The sequence below is a fragment of the Kwoniella bestiolae genome, chromosome 1, assembly GCF_000512585.2.
Source record: "Kwoniella bestiolae CBS 10118 chromosome 1, complete sequence".
NCBI lineage: Eukaryota > Fungi > Basidiomycota > Tremellomycetes > Tremellales > Cryptococcaceae > Kwoniella > Kwoniella bestiolae.
The window spans coordinates 4416066-4434040 of NC_089241.1; the positions used below are offsets into that span (position 1 = coordinate 4416066).

The window sequence follows — 17975 nt, forward strand, 5'->3', positions numbered from 1 at the left end:
CTTTGTTCCATGAGATGTTCGATTCCATCAATAACGGAGGAAAAAACCCTGTAATGGTTGCTATTTTGGAATAAAGAATGACTTTGTGTTTGTGTAGTTGATCAAGTGAAGTATGGATAATCATCAAGTGATGTACATTGAATCTGAAAAGGATGTAAGACGTAACGGATAAAACAAGACAACCAGAATGCGATGAGGATGGGAGAGTATAGTAATTTCTGGGTAACGATTAGGATCTCATGGCCCCTTTAAACCCTTTCTACAAGTCTATACACCATCAGTTCCTAACCTTAAGTCTTCTCAGCGTTTACACATCCACATATAACAAGATTGGTTCTCCCACTTCGTCTATCTCCGGTATGACGCACTGGCAAACCAAAGGAAGAACATCAGTACACTTGCCATTTTATCATGTAATCTGGTGGCTGGTAGAGCACCACGTCCAAGACCCACCTTCAGATCGAAAGCCTTTGCTAAGACGATCTTGAAGATCTTCTGTACATTTATCGAATGTGAGGTTGAGCAGAATATCTGTGTGACCAAATTCAAGTCAGCTCCTGTCCTTGGCATATTCGTGATACGACAAGTTGCAGAACGACAGATGACGAAGCTGACACGTACGAGAGGAGCATGCATCGCTTTGGAGAACCGCTTGGCCTGCTTTGTGATTTCTTCTTGCTCTTCTCGCGGGAAGGAGGCGAATTGATCGTATTTCGTACCTATCAATACTGGTATGGCGGTCTGTGGAGCGTCATGTCAAGGATCAGCAATATTACTTTGTAGTGACTGCGGCACTTCCCCTTCCCATCGTTTCTATTCCCATACGAACCAACTCCACCCTCTTTACTAGATGGTCTCTGTCAAGTTCACTCTCCGTTTGCTTCCATGCCATATGTCATCACTCGCCAAACCCACAACTCACCTTGTTAAACCCCCTAGCCTGTCTATACCACTCCTTCACACTGTTCAACGTCGCCTTCCTGGTCAAATCAAACATGAACAATATCGCCACTGCATCGTTCGATACTAGAGGTAACATCGATACGAATTCCCTCTGACCACCTAGATCCCATATCTGCGGTAACTCGACCGAGCATCAGCTATCGCTCATGAAATTGTTCGCCATGATCTATGCAGCTGATGGTGCAATTTGTCAACAGAGAGAAAGGCAGAACCCACCGAAAATGTTATCTCGGTATTTCGTATCGTTATTGCTTTCTCCATGAAATTCACTCCTAGCGTTTGTATATAATCCTCACTACGACGATGTTTCATCAGCTTTTATGACAACTTTGACCCGGCAGCTAAGAGTGCACCCACTCAAAGCTCCCTTCCACATATTTCACCATCAACGACGTTTTACCGATCTGCGAATCTCCTACCATACCTACTTTCAGGACGATTCTGCAGAACCCCCATGATAGATCAGCACGAGCTGAACATGGTTGTAATGCGCGAAGCAGATTGAAAATTGGACGAAACACGTAAGGACCCTCGAGCCGTACTCACGAATTCCTATCTCCACCTTCACCGCCTGATACCCTTCCGCTACCTGATCCGGAAGATATGTATCCTTGGTCTGTCATCGTGGTGGTGGTACTATATGTTGGGTTGGGGATGATGATGGGTTTTGTGAGAGAATCCGAGCTAGCCAGTGAGGAAAGGACCGATTGGTGATGTGTATTGAAGCGTGATTTGATGATTACTTCTATGCCGAGACGAGTTTGGTATGGTTGAGAGATGCGGAATTAGGGTATGCCATGAACAATCGAGCTGACCTGGTATCTGTCGCGTGAATCAGAGATTGGAGAGGAAGAGGTTGGCGATAGGAGCGAAGGAAGATTGACTGAAGTTTTTGTTTCCTGATGCTGTAGAGCTAGTGGCCAGGATACGAGCACGGCCCGTGTACTTTGATGGGGTGATGGGTGATGGCTGGATTGATTCTGAGTGTAGTGACAGGATGAAGCCGAGTGGTTGTTGTCTGTTTTCGTGATATACGTGAGAAGTCGTAACGAGTGTGAATTAGAGTATGTTGATGGGATGAGCTCTCGAGGTGGTATGATAGTGATGAATTGGTATAGGATGGGATGATGAGTATGTTGTTATTGTTATGTTGGTTGTCATCCTCGCATTCTTGATTTTACGCTTAGACGCGTAGAACACCTGTAAATGGTACACTCGTATAAGTTTCATGTTGACACCCCTCATACTCTCATAGTCTCTCTCTCTCTCTCTCTCTCGCTCTTACTTCGTCTTTTTCGGGTTACATACTGTATATCATCTGCTTCATTCACCTCACAAGCTCAACTCTATCCATCCCATAAACCCCACAAAAAGCAGCAACCATGTCTCTCACAAGACTGGTACGCTCAGCGCCTCGTCAGGTCAGTAGGATATCGTCTAAAACCCTTCGGCCGGCAGTCATATCTAGTCCGAAATATCCCTCGTCCACAACCTCTTCTCAAAATTCACAACACCTCTTCTCAGCATCTGGATCAATCTTAATAAGAAGATATGCTTCAGCTGCCACCGCTATCAAACCGTCGGAACCATTTCAAATACCCGTAGAAGATGTGATAGTGCCCAAGCCGGTCTCAGGAGCAGGAGACCTGATACCCATCTTACAGGATATACAGGATCTTTTAGAACAGGAAATCGGAGGTGATGATATATGGTCGAGGAGGATCAGAAATAGTTTGGAAGATCTGCAATCTGCAAGAAGAGGAAGGATAGCCGGTATGTAGCTAACCAGTCAGTCCTCAGAAAGGCTCAGACAGCTAACAAAAGTTGGTTAGTTATCGGAGATGCCCTCGCTGCTCCCAGAGACGTCGTTTCAGCTCTGCTGCAAGATCCATTGGCGGATACCGAGGCTAGTAGGAGGGCTTTGCTGACTAGACATGAAGGCTCGAACATTGATGTATTCCAGATAGGGTCAGTCCTGCTCTTACCCGGAGCTCACTCGTCCGAAGCTAACACTGTTATTTCGTCGTAAACAGACATGGACCCAATCCACATAGAGAACCGGAATCTTTGTCATTATCTGCTTCATGGCTCCAGTCAACGGGTTATGATGTTATCGAGGTGAACAGTGAGTTGCAAATTGAAGGATAAGATCAACCAGCTTACACTATCATGTAGCCAAGAAAGCAGAAGATACTCTATCAACCCTCCTTTCAACCGACTCATTACTTGTCGTCCTCGACCCTATACGACTGACCGATACACCCCAACTATCTTCTATACTACCCCTCGCTTTATCTCGTGGATCTATTCATCTCGTCATCAACGGCCATCTCCCTCCTAATACCTCTCAAACAACCATAGAAGCGAAATTACGAGACCAACTGAGTAAACTCAAGGTCAACCCCTTAGAAGAGACGTCTTTCAATCCTGCTTCGGTGCCCATCTCTTTCGTCAAAGCTGAAAAGGCCCTGGATGCTCTCGATGCTTTAGCAGCCGGATTACAGGAACATGGACCTTCGACATCTACTTCCAAGACTAGAGCATTCGAAGTCTTCCAAAATCAATTCCTAGAATCGCACATCGGTCCATTACAATCATCATTACTCCAATCTCTCACATCCATCTCTGAACCCCAATTATCGACTTCTCGTCAAGTCGCTGGATTAGCATTATCGCATATCGAAAATATAATAGCATCCGACAGGGATATAGTCAAAGATGCTTTACACACTGTATCGGAGCTGCGTAGGGGAGCCCAGCAAGGAGCATCGAAAGCTAAACATCTAAGTGTGGCTAGTAGAGGTATAGAAGGTGGACTGGTGGAAGGTTCAGTTGAATATGATATGAACAAAGTGCAGTCTCAGCTGGAAGAGAAGTTCAATGGTAGATTAAGCTGGCTAGGATTGATAGGAAGAACGAGGGTCGATGATGTCCAATTCGAGTTGACGAATCATCTGAATAACAACTTCGCTACGGATCTGGAACGGCAGATAATATTCGAGTCCGGCCAATTATCGCATCTACAACTTCAGTTGAATACTCTATCCGACCATACTATCCGTCAACTATCCCATTCTACATCTTCCACTTCAACTCACCCTTTCACCTCTCCATTACTTCTCAACCACCTATCAACACTATCACTATCCATACCCCCGCTGACACCTACATCCCTCACTTCACCCATATCAACACGACGCCAACAACTCCTAACCCAATCGATACCTAGACTACATTCCTCGGCTCAACGAGCCCTGCTCACCACATACGCTACGTCCTTATTGGGCGTATCATTGAGCTGGATGAGCTACGTCCCTCCTATAGCTCTGACTTCTGCATCCACAGCTTTGGGGCTAGGAATACTGAGTGTAGTAGCTTCGTTGGCTTTGGGTCAGAGGTTGTGGGGTAAGGCCCAGAAGAAGTTCTGGAGGGATTGGAAGAGGATAACGGGGATGATGAAAGGCGATCTGGAGGTGAGTGAATCTATCTCGAAGCATAACAATCGCTCTGGGAGATCAGGCAGATATGAGCCAATGGCTACCTCTACCTGCTGCAAAGTTCGAGACATAACAGATGAGAGGATGATGCTGATTTATCGTTGCATGGTATGCAGACACGCTTCGACACAGCTCTACGGACTCAGGTATTGGCAAAGCCGTTGATATCTGCTGAGGGGTTGGAGAAGCTGATACAGAAACGGGAGAAGAGGTTGGATGAGCTGCAGGATAAAGTGAACGGGTTAAGCAAGAGGATATGACGATGATCTTTAGTTAAAGGGAAAGGAAAAGTAGAAAGTTGGTCAAGGACGAGTGGGGGACTTGTCTAAGAGGTTGATCTCGATCCTCACTTAAAATCGGATCAACGCAATACAAAAGGCATACAGTATGCTATTGTACTTCAGGATGTAGTAGCTTATACATCTTGTAAATGCATCATCACTTGCATGAAAGAGGATTCATCCGAATTGATACATTCATTCATCGTCATACAACCACTTCAGCACAAACAGACCAAGAAGAATCGAGCCTGCTCAACTCTTAATTTGAGAGTCTATATAACCCCGTATTTCCTCTTATACCATTCCTGACCCGTTGTAGCTGCTCGTCCCATTTTGACCTGGCCCTTCGAGTTGGATTGACTATTAGCTGATGAAGGTAAAGTAGGAGATTCAGGTATGGGATCGCTAAGTCTATTCTGGCTCTTACTCTGCCTTTGTATCTGACCTACCCTAGACAAAGTAGAGGGATTTTCATATCTTAGAGGTGTATTTGAAGATGCGTGTGTGTTTGTGTAGGTAGGAAGTAATGGTTGGCTAGTCGATCGAGTTAGGACTCTACTAATCTGTGCGTCTCTCACGTCGTGTATCGAATATGTAGGGGTGGTATCGCTGCTCCCGCTTGAGGTTGGCGATTGGACGTGAATGTGAGCTTGTGAAGGTGGCACAGGGAGGTATACCTCTGTGGGTGCTTCTGAGGATAAGGTCAGTGTCGCTGAGAGGTTGGAATGATGTTTGCTCATCCAGCTTGAAGGTTGGATAAGAGAGGTGATACTTTGATATTGTTGGTGGATTAGGTTGGCGGTACTGCCCATACTGTCTACTCTTGAGGAGCCACCTATACCGTTATTGATCAGTACAACTTCTTACCAAAAAATTTCACGAGAGGACATGGAGAGGAAGATGTCTTCCAGATATCAACCAACGCCTCACTCACCCTCTATAAAGCTCGTAACGTTGATATGAGTCATATCGGACCTCATTCTCCCATGACCCTTATTCTTCATCTGAAGCTGCTGCTCCCTTACAAACAGTCTATTGGGCAATGGTAACTCGTCCACAGCCATATCTCCAAAATCGAGCTTATCCAATGTGGGCACAGTGGTAGACCTCGAAGGTGGTCTAGGGAAATTGAGCGGTAAATCCGCCAACCCACTCGCACTTGTCCCGCTTTCTCTCGAGTTATTCCCAGAACTGGGTAATCCCTCAGCCTCAGCATCACCCATCTCAGAACCAAGGATCAACCGTCTAGCACCTGGCGAAGGTGTGGTTCGTCGTATTCCTATCAAATCCATTATGTTGTCCCCTTGACCCTGGGAAAACCTAGTAAGGGTATTGAATATAGTCTGGGAAGATCGACGAGCAGGCTCCATGGATCTCGGTTCTAACCTATCACTATCACGATCTTTCGAAATTGGAGAAGGAGGGATTGGGGTCGAGTTGCGTTCGAAGGTGTTTTGGTGAGTTTCGTACGTCCCTTCATTACCTGAATGAGAGGATCGTCCCGAACTGCGCTGAGTAGGAGGGATGTTCAGGTATCGACCTTCCTCTGGGTGGGAATATGCAGAATGGCCAGATAGGACCCAAGTTTTGATTCGCGATGAAACTGAGGTTCTGAATCTGGGGGGGTCCCGCGGATGACCTTGTGAGAAGGGGCGATGGGAGTGGATGTTGGGTACGAATGATACCCTCTTCCCGTTATTGGGAAGAAAAGGGTGGGGCGAAGGGGTGCTGATGCTTGGTGGGGAGACTCGGAAGATCGATGCGTCGGGGATGGACAGGACTAGTAGTATATTTTGATCAGTCGATCGTGCTTGTCTACAAGAGGGACAGTGCAGTGACCATGGCACACAGACTCACCTTCGTAGGAGTCTTGATGATGATACTGATACTTCACACCGGAGTCGCTTGTTACAGGAGGAGCTGTCGATTGGAGGAGAAGGGTGAAATCCAGGATCATCTGAGAAATGATCAAGACGTACTACACCAAGCGTCTTATCAGTCGGAACCCACACAGGAGACCAGACGGAAAGTATGCTTACAAGCTGAACACCCTGGAATAATCTCCCCACTACTCTCTCAGAGAGCCCAAACGACGCCAATGATCCAATGATCACCACCACCCCTAATATAACCCCAGCGATCAGTCCGCCATACTGCCTCAATACGTTCTTGCGGAAGGTACGTGATGTCTGGATGATATGGTGGATTGGACAAGAGCTAAAAATGAGGTATAACACCGATTGGATAGCGAAGCTCGCGATGTTCATGCGCCTGAAAATGGTTGCTTGGGATAGATCAAATAGGAAACCGATGCGCCATGTAAGCTGAGACAAGGTAATAGACCAAAAATCAGCATGATATCTGATGATGGGTGTCTTCGAACTCACCTCAAGGGTGAATACCACAAAGACCGTAAAGATGATAGACAGCCTCGCCATCTTACTCCACACGCACTGTGCATCACGTCCATCAACAGCATCGCAATAGGTCCGATTCCGCTCCTGGATCATCTGTGTGAATGATTTAGGTCGTTTCTCACCGCCACCACCCTCCACACTGATGCCGTTGGTGAGAAGTGTAAAGTCGATTTGCTGTTTGCGAATCTGTTCCAAAGAGAAGTGAAAGTACCTGGTGGAAGAGTAAACTGAAATCAGCCTTCGATTCTCCTTTGCCCCATACCTCAGATTCTGATGCGATGGCGTCAAGCTCTCTGGTTGATGAAAGGTAGAACACCTCACAATAACCTGATACCCGTCGATATCGCTAACAGAACCTGCTTAACACTCAACATGACCAGTATGAACTTCCTCAGACTCTCTTCCTGTATATTCTGGAAATTGAAAAAGGCCACTTGGTCCTGGTTGTAGAACATCCCTATGAGGTTGAGGAGGGAGGCGAAGCATGCCGAGAGAGAGGATATCTCGAGCTGTGTCGTCAGGTGGAGCAGCAGCAGATTAGCACCTCTTATGAGGAATGCTCGGGTAGATTGAAAATAGTAGTGTTATATCTGGGAAGTGGGCAGAGCAAAGTCGACTTACAAGCAACATACGTCGATTGGACCGATTAAAAGTGGAATAAAAAGTAATGATGGTCAAGCCTAGAAACCCCAATGCGAGGAATGGTACGTCCGCTAGTATGATCTCGATCTTTGTGTTGCAATCAATATTTGTCAGCTAGATAAATCCCATACACTGTACATTCCTTCCTCATGGAGGTGCGAGCAATGGTCAGAAACACTTGATAGACTTACCAACGAGAAGTCGGTTTCGTTCTCATCCCCACCTCCAGTCGTATTTTGAGAGAGCGTAATATTGTCCGTGAGCGTTTGATTGAATGAATCGATCATTCTGAAGTCACCTAGTACAGCACAACCATCAAGGTTGTCGGTCCTTCCTTCTTTTTTTCTCCTTTTGAATTTTTCTTGGGCTGACGTAGATGTATCTTCTCCTGGAAGTGAATCAAAGATTATAAGATTTTGCGCTCGCACCATACCATGATGGGATACCTCAAGTCGATGAAGGCAAGTGAATATCGTAAACGATCAAAATGATTGTTTCTCCCAAGCATCGTTAGTAAGTATCATTAGCATCCCCCAGACCCACCTATGCATGTTGTAACCGTCATGACTCTTGATGAGACAACTACCAAGTGACCAAATCAGTCGTTGTCAGGTCTCTTGAACCGAAAAAAACAAGCTTCGAAACCGTCACTGAGTGACAGTCAAGTGGCGTCGGTAGGGAGGTTTCGAATCATTCGGCTTTTGATATACCATAAAAATACATTGTTATTTCGACCGTATCAATCATGAATGCATATTTGCCTGTCTGATCAGACCCATCCGAAATACAGTGATCTAACATATCAGGTGGATTGACCAACCACTATGACTCGCCAATCTCCCATCCCTCAATACTCATAGACAAAGCATGCAGATCTATCAAATAAGTATTCAACTCTGAAGATGGCGCATCGTCTTGGTCCGCTTTACACTGTAGGTTCAACATCGTATTGTAATCTTCGAATGAGAAGAGAGGTTTGGAAGTTTTGAGCTCTTCGAGCATTTCCTGTTCACACCCAAAAAACACCATCAGCTTGGTCCACTTCCATAAACCAATGGGGAGTATGCAAGTGGCATTGTAGAGGAATGAGAGATTGAGAGAGGAAGGATACAATATCCAGGAGTATATAGCAGCCGAGCAGAAGCGTTACCCACCTTCGGCCCCTTATCATATAATTCCCAAAATTCCATTGCCCTACCCAGTTGACCCTCCTTGGCAGCAGGTGCAATACCCCTCAAAGTCTGCTGCAAAGCCAGTATATTCCTTTTGATCTTTCTCACTCCCGCGGCATTGACCATCTTGATATTTTTGGAGGATGAGATGAATACTTGGTCTACTAGCTGACCTAGTCCTCTGAAGATGAAGCTGTTATATGGCATGAATTTAGCTCAGAATTCCCGTTTCATACCACTAAGATCCATTGTGTTCCAAAAGAGGAAAATTCAGGTGATAAGGACAATACAGAGCAGAAGGAGACGGGAGGAAGAATGTACGAACGAGTGAGAAGGTGATTAGACAAAAGAAGTAAGAAAATGGGAGGAATCACTCACGCATGATCATCACCCAATATCGTCCGCTCAGCAATCTCCTCAATCTCCATTAACGACCCATTGAGATCCAACACATCCGGACCAGGCTCCAAAGCCTCGCTCTCCAATCTAAAATCTCCTTTCCGGGTCGACGCACCGAGATTGCAGATCACCCTACATCTTATTTCCAATCTGATGGTGTTCAGAACCATCTCGGCGAGTTGCTCGTACGTCTGAATTATCGCTTCGTATCGTCTGTTAGTAATTCATTCATAGTCAGCTCATGCGCCTGTCTGAAGAAGGTAGACGAAAACTTAGCTGAAACTTACTGTGCCATCGCTCTTGTCAATGGTAATCTGGGTGTATCTCCATCTATCAACGATACTGGCGCAGGCGCAGAGGAAGATATGAAGTCTGATGGAGCTTGCTCATTGTTTGGCGATAAGGGTTCTTCTGCAACGCTCTGCAAGTCGAGAAGAGAATCGATGAACCATCGCTGTTACAACAACGACGTCAGCTGTTGAAGGTTCGAAGATACCACTTTTTATAGGCTAAACTCACCAAGCTCTGAGAAAGATTACCCAAAGCTTCTAGTTTCCTCATGGAATTAATCAGATTCTTTTCCACAAGCCCTTCATCACCCAAAAGATCCAGTTCAAGCTTGATCTCTTTCTGCTCCACACTCGTCAACCCAGCTCGGTCATTATCCTAGAAGTGGAAAATGTCAGCTTCGACCTCTATACGCAAAATGAAAGGGATAGCTCACCGGTACACCCCGCAGCTCAGTCAAAATCTTGATCATATCCTCTCTTTGAGCCCATATCGCAGGAAGAGCCAATGGTGCGGAGGGATTCTCAATCGTAGCAGGCAATGAAGCGAGTTCTGCCAGATTACGTCCAAAATATCAGCTATATTGCCTTCATCAAATCAGACCAACTGACCTTTGAATCTTGAGCTGCATTGCTGATAATATTGCACGATCACCCCAACGATCAATCTACTATAATTCTCTCGGTGGAACGGGGTCGTCTGAAGCATCACACATAGACTATGAATGAGAGCCATGACTCTTACGCTCGACTGTGCATTAATGAATATAACGCATGAGCTTTTCATTCCATCTATATGGCAAATGCGGGAACTACCTAGCTCACCTTCAACGGAGGAATAACAAAGTCCTGCCCAATAGACCTATCCACCTGATAAGCATCATAACCCGATACAGCCTGTTGGAACGATGCCGTGACCCGTTCGTCCAATTGAGGCAAGAACACCTTGACAACGAAATCTTCAAGGACAGTCGAGAAAGCTCCAGTGGCATCTTCGAATCCTGGTGGGACGATGAATGTCGCTCGTTGGATCAGGGAAATGGTAGGTTGGAACAGGGTGGTAACGTTGAAAGCATTTGGAGGGATCAAAGTTCGATGTTTTCCAACAGAGGAGTATCGATCGTCCGAATCGGCAAGTACGGTCAAGGTGCTTTCACCAGCGACTTGCATAGATACTAATCCAGGTACTGAGACTCTTAAAGCTTGTTGTAGTTGATCATCGATCGGTTTGATCTCATTCTGTACGGCTCGGGTATCCGTATCGGCGAATTTGAACATTTGCTATGATGCAGAAATGAACAAATTAGTTCAGCCCCGTTCAACAATCAGTACTGTGAAAGACTCACTTTTTGTCTGTCTCTGCCCCATTTACCATCCCTCAGTACTTCGTTGATAGTAGGTATAGGATGTCTGTCCAGCGTTGATCCTTGACTATCGTCTGTAAGATATGTTCGTAGCAAAGTTCGCACCTGGACATCAAAGATGGTTATCAGCCTGGTGGCTCTGCGTATGTGCTCAAAAGCCGGACTGACCTCTTGTTGTACAGGTCTCCAAACTTCCAGTACAGGTATAGTCAGAGAAGTAGAAGCGTTTGACAAGGAAAAGTCTTTGAAGTCTCGCCTCTGCATTATGATGTCAATCAGCTGGTTCTCTTGTACAAATTCGAGGATTTGAGCCAACTGACCGAAGATATCCACCTAGCAACCTCATAAATAACCCTATGGCCCTCCAAGACAGCTGCCAATTTCGAATATAGCGTCCAAAATAGATCTCGTAGGATCGCAGCATGTTGTGGAGGACCCGTAGCACCCAAAGACATCTCAATACGGTTAGTCTCCCCGGGGGAAAAGAGCGATCTCCGCTTCAGACTTGAGTCGAGTCTAGAAGCCGAGATGGAATCCGGTGATGGGCCGAGGAACGACGAGGGACGCAGAGAGCTATCCACTTCTTCTCGACGAGCTTCAGATCTATAACGTGATTTACAAATAGCAAAACGTGAGTTACTCTGTCAATGAGCCAGGAGAGAAATGGGTAACTCACCTCTCCTCGACTTCGTCTAGAGTAGTTTCCACCAAAGCATGTATCTCCCCTGGTACTCTCTGCGAAATCATTTCCAACGCAGAACCTAATTTGCCCATAGCTGCTAATGCCTCCAATAACGTCTCCATATAAGCGTACGAGTCAGCTTCTGGATTACCTGAATCGCCACCATGAGAATTGCCAAGGAGAGATGATAACGATCCATGCGATCCTGCTTGACCAAGAGTGTTGGAGCCTGATCTCTGATGGGATATGACAGGTACGTCTGGTGCTGAATTCAGGTCCGAGTCCATGTAATCCAGTAGAGGGTCGTGACTCGGCTTAGCAGCTAGGTGGTTGAGGTATCTTGAGAATCTGGATGAGGGACCTGGACCAGCGAGAGGAGCAACATCGCCGTTGATTGTGGGCGAAGTGACGAGTGTAAGGTCGGAAGATGGAGGAAGTGGTGGGAGATCGTCGTTCTGAGGTTCGATGATAGGCACTACGCAGCGGACGTAAGCTTGCGCTCTCCCTCTAAGACGGAACGAGACAGCTCACAAGTTTGTTGCCCTGGTACATAAGATTTCCACCTGGAATCACTATAGAACGTTTTCAGGTAGATGTGATTATGCAGTTCTTCAACCAGAATCTCGGTGAGTGTCTATAACAACGGTAAATCAGCTGTCTGCAATGGATCAAAACTTAACCGACAGCTAACTCACTGTTTCTTGGGATCCGAAATACGCTCGTAAATCCGACAAAGCACCTATCTCTGCTAATTCCGGTTTGTTGATGGTTTTGAGTGATCTGACTAGAATCAGTGAAGCTTGAAGGAACCGTTTGTCACCTATGAGCGATTCAAGTTGGTCAGGTATCTGTTTGAGGTGGTCGCTACATGATCAAGATCAGCTTCTCGTGTCTTTTGACAATCATAGATAATCCAAAGCTAAAACACCACCCACATTGTGTCCAAGATCTTCAGCATGTCCCTTACCATCCTCTCCCTCGCTCTGATACCCGATAATTCAGATTTCCCTTTACCGGCAAAACCATCTCTTGCTTCCCTCAACGCTTCTTTCGAGTTCTTGACTTGTTCCTGGGCTTTACTCAGCGTGGCGATGAAAGTCGCATGTTGGGGCAAGGAGGCAGCGAAAGATTGGAAATGAGCTTGTACAGCAGCTTGGAGTGCTGATGATAACGATTCGTGTAATCTCAAGAAAGAGGACAAGTTGGGATGAGAAGGTAGAGAAGAAGTCTGCTGATGTTGCTGGGAAGACAGGAGGGATAAAGCCAAAGTCGATGGCGAGAAATCTGATTCTAAGACGAAAGGCCAATCTTTCCTTATCTTCTTTAATACCTGATCGAGATCACTTTCACCCAATCCAGTTTCCCATTGATCCTCATCCTTCTTCCTTGGTTTATCTCTCGCATCACTCCGATTGGGTCTTCGTGCTGAGACGGGCTGAGAGGGTTGATCGTCCACGCCACGCTGTTTGCTGGCATTCATAAATGCCCCAACTACATTTCGTAGTTTATCCGTTCCTGGACCACCCTGAAACGGCTGAGATGCTTGTTGAGCTGCCGCAGAAGTCTGGGCACGTAAATCGGCACGCTGTGATCGATCAGCAGCGAATGGATCTGAGAAGAGAGCGTTGGTCTGCTGAGGAGCGACATGAGGCGAGATGGGTGAAATGGGTGAGGTAGCCATGTCATACCCTCCGTTTGAACCTGTTGATGGTCTACGAGTATCTAATCCTCCGGTCTGAATGGGTCTGAGATCATTTCTTCGAGAGGGGATTGGAGCAGGCGCAGGTATAGGAGCTTGAGAGTAAGAAAGGTTGGTGGGAAGAGAGGGCGGTTGAGTTGCTTCTCTCATTCTTGATCTGGCTGGCCTAGCTGGACTGGCAGGCGGTCCACCACCCCCAGGAGCAGAGGGAGCAGGTGCAGGTCTACTTGGTCCGCCATTCTGTCTATGCTGTTGTGGATTCAGCTGACCGTACCTCTCTGGAGGTGATAATGCCTGTTGTTGCGGTGCTTGAGGCGGTTGCTGAGGGGCAGCTTGTGAAAATGAAGGGTATGGTCCGTTATCTGAAGTGTAGGCACCTCGAAGTTCGTTTGAGACGTATGGCTGAGGTGATGATATCTTGTATCGTGATGAAGGGGGTTGAGGGTTCCTAGACATCTCGACGATGGTTCGCCCTCTAGCAATGGGTATATGTGAAAGATTTGGATGTGATCGATGAGGAGGTTGTTATTGTTTGTCGTTATGGATTGAGCTGTTGATGACGGGTGACGGGCTAGATTTATGGTCAACTCATGACCGAGCGTAGCGGGAGGTGCGAACGGGCACGTGTCAGACGCGTGTTGGAAGGTGTGTACAGGATAAGCGCTTTGACCCTGAGTGAGTGATCATCTAGAGCATCATATATCTGATTACGTCACACCCTTTGTTCCCATATAACAATAGTTATAATTCGGTGAATGTCGTTCCGGTGGTACATAACATGTGCCAAACAGAGAGTTTACTTGTTGCTCTTTCATTGTCACTACTGTCACGCATCTCACGCATCTCACGCATCTCACGCCCCCCATTCTGCATCCTGACCCTCATCCCATCTCCATTCAGATAGAGGGATAACAAGAACACGAGTGGAAGGGTGACACAAAGAGATAAACACCTTGACCCACACCCGCATCCCTACTTCCTACTACTGGCTGCCTTCCTTTCTCATCACTCTACACTCTCCACTCTCCGTGTCTCTCTTTACCCATCATGTCCAGTGACCCCCCTCCAAACCAAGAAGCAGAGAGTAGCGTAGCACCACCGACAAAGCATCAGTACACCTCCCTCTCATCTTTGCTTCGCAAATCACCCAAACCAGATAACACGTCAAACGAAGAACAATTACCAGGTAGACGGACTGGTAATGCGGGATGGGGACTATCCGTAGACGAGGCTAATAGGGAGAGAAGAGGAAGTACCAATTCTCGTTCAAGGTCACGGACGAGGATCAAGAAGAAAGATGATGAAAAGGGTAATAAAGGTAGATTGAGTACCTGGAAGATGATGGCCTTGACCATATCTATGGGTGGAAGTCAAATTGCTTGGACTGTGTGAGTGAGCCTTCCCACCTGCCTATATTCCAGCTTTCTTTGAGACGTGAGATGAATACCTACTGATCTGGTCTGTATGAGCGCAGCGAACTAGGCTACGGAACACCTTACCTCCTCTCTTTGGGTCTGTCCGAACAGCTCACATCGCTAGTATGGCTAGCAGGACCTATATCAGGTCTCATCGCTCAACCTCTCATTGGCGCTATATCAGATTCGTCCAACTCGAAGTACAGGAGAAGATACTGGATAGTAACTGCTACTATACTTTTGGTGCTCAGTGGACTGGGTTTGGCATTTACCGAACCGGTGGCTAAAGCTATAGTAGATCTATTTGGAGGTGGTCAAGGTGACTGGGATCCAAGGAGCGTCAAACTTGTGAGCTAAGTCGCTATTCGAAGTGGGGGGATATGAGCTGATGTCAATCCTGCTCTATAGGTCAAGAACACCGCTATTGCCATTGCAGTTTTCTCGTTTTACTGTCTTGATTTTGCTTTGAATGCGTAAGTCAGCTAAACATTTATCGGCAAGGACACCTTTCAAGAAGATAAGCTGATTATATGTTACAAATAATCAGTCTACAAGCTTCGTTACGGAACTTGGTACTTGATGTCACACCTGGAGAACAGCTAGCTTCGGCAAATGCGTGGCATGGAAGGTTCAATCATGTTGGTAATATTGTTGGGTTCACTATGGGTAAGTACATCTACATCCAATGGTCTTTCAAGTCCACTGCTAATTACGATTTCACTGCGTAGGCTTCCTGAATCTGGCCAATGTTCCTATCATCAGACTCGTAGGAGGTGGTCAATTCCGAAAAGGTGAGCTGTTTGTTGCCCGACTTTCCTTAAACAAGCTAACTCGTGATCTTCGCTTCTCTGTATAGTCTGCATTGTTGCCCTCATACTGCTCACTGTTACCGTATGGATAACCTGCTGGACTACCGAAGAGACTGAAAAGGAAAGTATCTTTGGTGAAAGAAGGTCGTGAGTTCATGTTCAGCTTTACAAGCACCGAAAGTGCACTGAAGAAGCTGAACTTTATGTCCAGGCGGATCCGGGATGTGGTCGGCACGATATACGAGGCGATCCTACATCTTCCCAAACCCGTGAGACGAGTCTGCATCGTAAGTCAGCTTTACTACAATTGGTTGATAGTGACGAGGACGCTGATCATCCGGGAATGAACAGGTACAAATTGCCGCTTTCATGGGATGGTTCCCCTACCTATTCTACTCCACTACCTATGTCGCGGAGGTGATGACGCACGAGCTTGGCCATGTTCCTGATACGGATACTGCTACGAGAGCTGGTAGTTTAGCTTTGTTGATCTACTCCTTTGGTGAGTCTCCACCGTTACCACAACAAAGTTTCCCAGCTAAGGCTAATATCTGACATAGTGGCTATTATCGCCGGTACACTTCTCCCATATCTCGCTGCACGGGACAGACGACTCTTGAAGCCTGTATCAGAGAAGATACGAGACGGTGAACTGCATGCTGATGACTCAGAGGACGAGGATGATATCGAGATGGAACGTATAAGGGAGATGGTAAGAGAATGGAAAGCCGATGCTGCGAGACAAGGTAGACCACTGAAACTTCCTACGAGTGAGTTGTTGGTTCAACTTTTTGTTGCAAATTGCCAATAACTCATGCTGTGCCCCTTTGTCAGTGCCTTTCATGCTTCGTAATATCTGGACAGCAGGATTACTCTTATTTGGTATTCTAATGGGATCGACCTTCTTCATCAAGAAAGTATGGCAGGCCACGGTTATGATAGCTTTGGTCGGTATTTGCTGGGCTATCGCTTGTTGGGTGTGAGTTTCTCACGTCGTACTTCACGAAGAATGATTGCTGACATCAGTTTCGACACTCAGACCTTTTGCGTGAGTTGCGATGAGCCAATTTATGACTTCCTCAACTCATCTGACTTGGTTCGTGACTAATTCTGTTATTCATTGATCATAAAGCATTATCATGGAAGTGAGTGTTACTTCTCTCCTCCTTCCATCATATTCACTAACGTTGGCCACCCGCAGTTCCTCAAAGAAATGTCCGATTCACCTCCTCCCCCTCCTGCCTCCCGATCCGGACGACCTCCCCCTCCTGCCTCGGCCGGTCCTGCGCCAGGCTATCGACCAGTCCATGCCCGAGCAGCCTCGACGCCCATCGGACCATGGAGATCCCAGCCTACTTCACCATCAAGACGGGAGCGAGACCCAGACGAAAGGACACCGTTGACTAGGAGTTACTCTACTGCTGATATCGAAAATGCAGGCGAGAGTATGGAATATACAGGTTCTGGGCCAGTGGCTGGAGGGACTATAATGGGTATACATAACTTGGCTATTGTCTTCCCTCAATTTATCGTAGGTCTTCGTCCCTCTGCTGCGTAATCTCTGAGTTGATGGAGGGATCAGATTACTGATGACTTGGGTGTGGGAGTATAGATCGCTGTAGTCGCTTCTGTGATATTCAAATTAGCAGACCAAGAACCAGATATCATACCTTCCTCTGGTGGCGCTGAAGGCGGAGGAGGGAAGAACGGAGTAGCTTGGGTATTGAGATTCGGTGGATTGATGGCTTTGGTATGTTCCTCTCTCGCTCCATACCCGTTACACTACAATACGGATCAATACGTTGCATACATGATTGTATGCTAATCAATGATATACATGGACAGGTCGGCGCATTGATCAGCCGTAAAGTCCCGCCTACAAAGACTGAGAAAGCTATGAGAAGGAGATTGGCAGAGATGCGAGAGGAAAGTGCGGAATGAGCTTAAACTTATAAACCTACATATGAGTGGATGTAGCCTACGGCACTGGGTAAGAATGCAAGTGGTTTGTCGTGGAATAGAGAGGGAGCGGAATAGAATATGAGGAGATCAGAATGGATAGAAAGAGTTGGCAAGTTCGGGATACATGAGTTTCTCAGGAAGGTTCGTGGAGCGGGGTATGCTGAGTAGTTGAGCAGTGGATAGGTCATTTGTATTATGGAATTCAAAGAATAACGATTTGTGCTCTTGTTATGTTAAGTAAAATGTCTATCATGATCTATTTAGTACTTGTCTACACGTACATACAGTAGCAGCTAAACTTCCCGTGGGTTACTTGGAGATACGGACATTGAAGATTGGACGACTAATTATACAGAAATTATAGGTTCATGTCAGTTTGTAGGTGC

General features: G+C 46.5%; 5 protein-coding genes across 5 annotated transcripts; 2 read left to right on the top strand and 3 right to left on the bottom strand.

Annotated features, from left to right (window-relative positions):
- Window positions 1-307: 307 nt before the first annotated feature.
- I302_101669 (septum-promoting GTP-binding protein 1) lies at window positions 308-1586 on the bottom strand (the record flags this gene model as incomplete). The annotated part of the gene is made up of 7 exons (XM_065869336.1): window positions 308-367; window positions 454-531; window positions 622-741; window positions 923-1075; window positions 1180-1258; window positions 1321-1404; window positions 1510-1586. The coding sequence occupies 7 exons, from the start codon at window positions 1584-1586 to the stop codon at window positions 308-310; spliced, it is 651 nt and encodes a 216-aa protein (XP_065725408.1).
- A 759-nt stretch (window positions 1587-2345) lies between these two features.
- On the top strand, window positions 2346-4720 carry I302_101670 (uncharacterized protein; the record flags this gene model as incomplete). The annotated part of the gene is made up of 5 exons (XM_019187049.1): window positions 2346-2736; window positions 2796-2931; window positions 2997-3088; window positions 3139-4436; window positions 4577-4720. 5 exons carry the CDS (start codon window positions 2346-2348, stop codon window positions 4718-4720), a joined length of 2061 nt encoding a protein of 686 aa, XP_019049927.1.
- A 293-nt stretch (window positions 4721-5013) lies between these two features.
- Window positions 5014-8087, bottom strand: I302_101671 (uncharacterized protein; the record flags this gene model as incomplete). Its single annotated transcript, XM_019187050.1, has 8 exons — window positions 5014-5576; window positions 5676-6521; window positions 6599-6719; window positions 6781-7065; window positions 7129-7369; window positions 7480-7667; window positions 7780-7887; window positions 7992-8087. The coding sequence occupies 8 exons, from the start codon at window positions 8085-8087 to the stop codon at window positions 5014-5016; spliced, it is 2448 nt and encodes an 815-aa protein (XP_019049928.1).
- Window positions 8088-8622: 535 nt separating this feature from the next.
- On the bottom strand, window positions 8623-13859 carry I302_101672 (uncharacterized protein; the record flags this gene model as incomplete). Its single annotated transcript, XM_019187051.1, has 15 exons — window positions 8623-8805; window positions 8955-9165; window positions 9351-9584; window positions 9659-9825; window positions 9891-10037; window positions 10096-10211; window positions 10271-10409; window positions 10484-10939; window positions 11005-11127; window positions 11191-11280; window positions 11343-11625; window positions 11699-12179; window positions 12236-12338; window positions 12400-12568; window positions 12640-13859. The coding sequence occupies 15 exons, from the start codon at window positions 13857-13859 to the stop codon at window positions 8623-8625; spliced, it is 4122 nt and encodes a 1373-aa protein (XP_019049929.1).
- Window positions 13860-14450: 591 nt separating this feature from the next.
- On the top strand, window positions 14451-17568 carry I302_101673 (uncharacterized protein; the record flags this gene model as incomplete). Its single annotated transcript, XM_065869337.1, has 15 exons — window positions 14451-14791; window positions 14878-15166; window positions 15227-15291; window positions 15366-15484; window positions 15547-15609; window positions 15675-15774; window positions 15839-15914; window positions 15979-16129; window positions 16188-16397; window positions 16462-16606; window positions 16667-16675; window positions 16760-16772; window positions 16829-17158; window positions 17240-17377; window positions 17473-17568. 15 exons carry the CDS (start codon window positions 14451-14453, stop codon window positions 17566-17568), a joined length of 2145 nt encoding a protein of 714 aa, XP_065725409.1.
- Window positions 17569-17975: the final 407 nt, after the last annotated feature.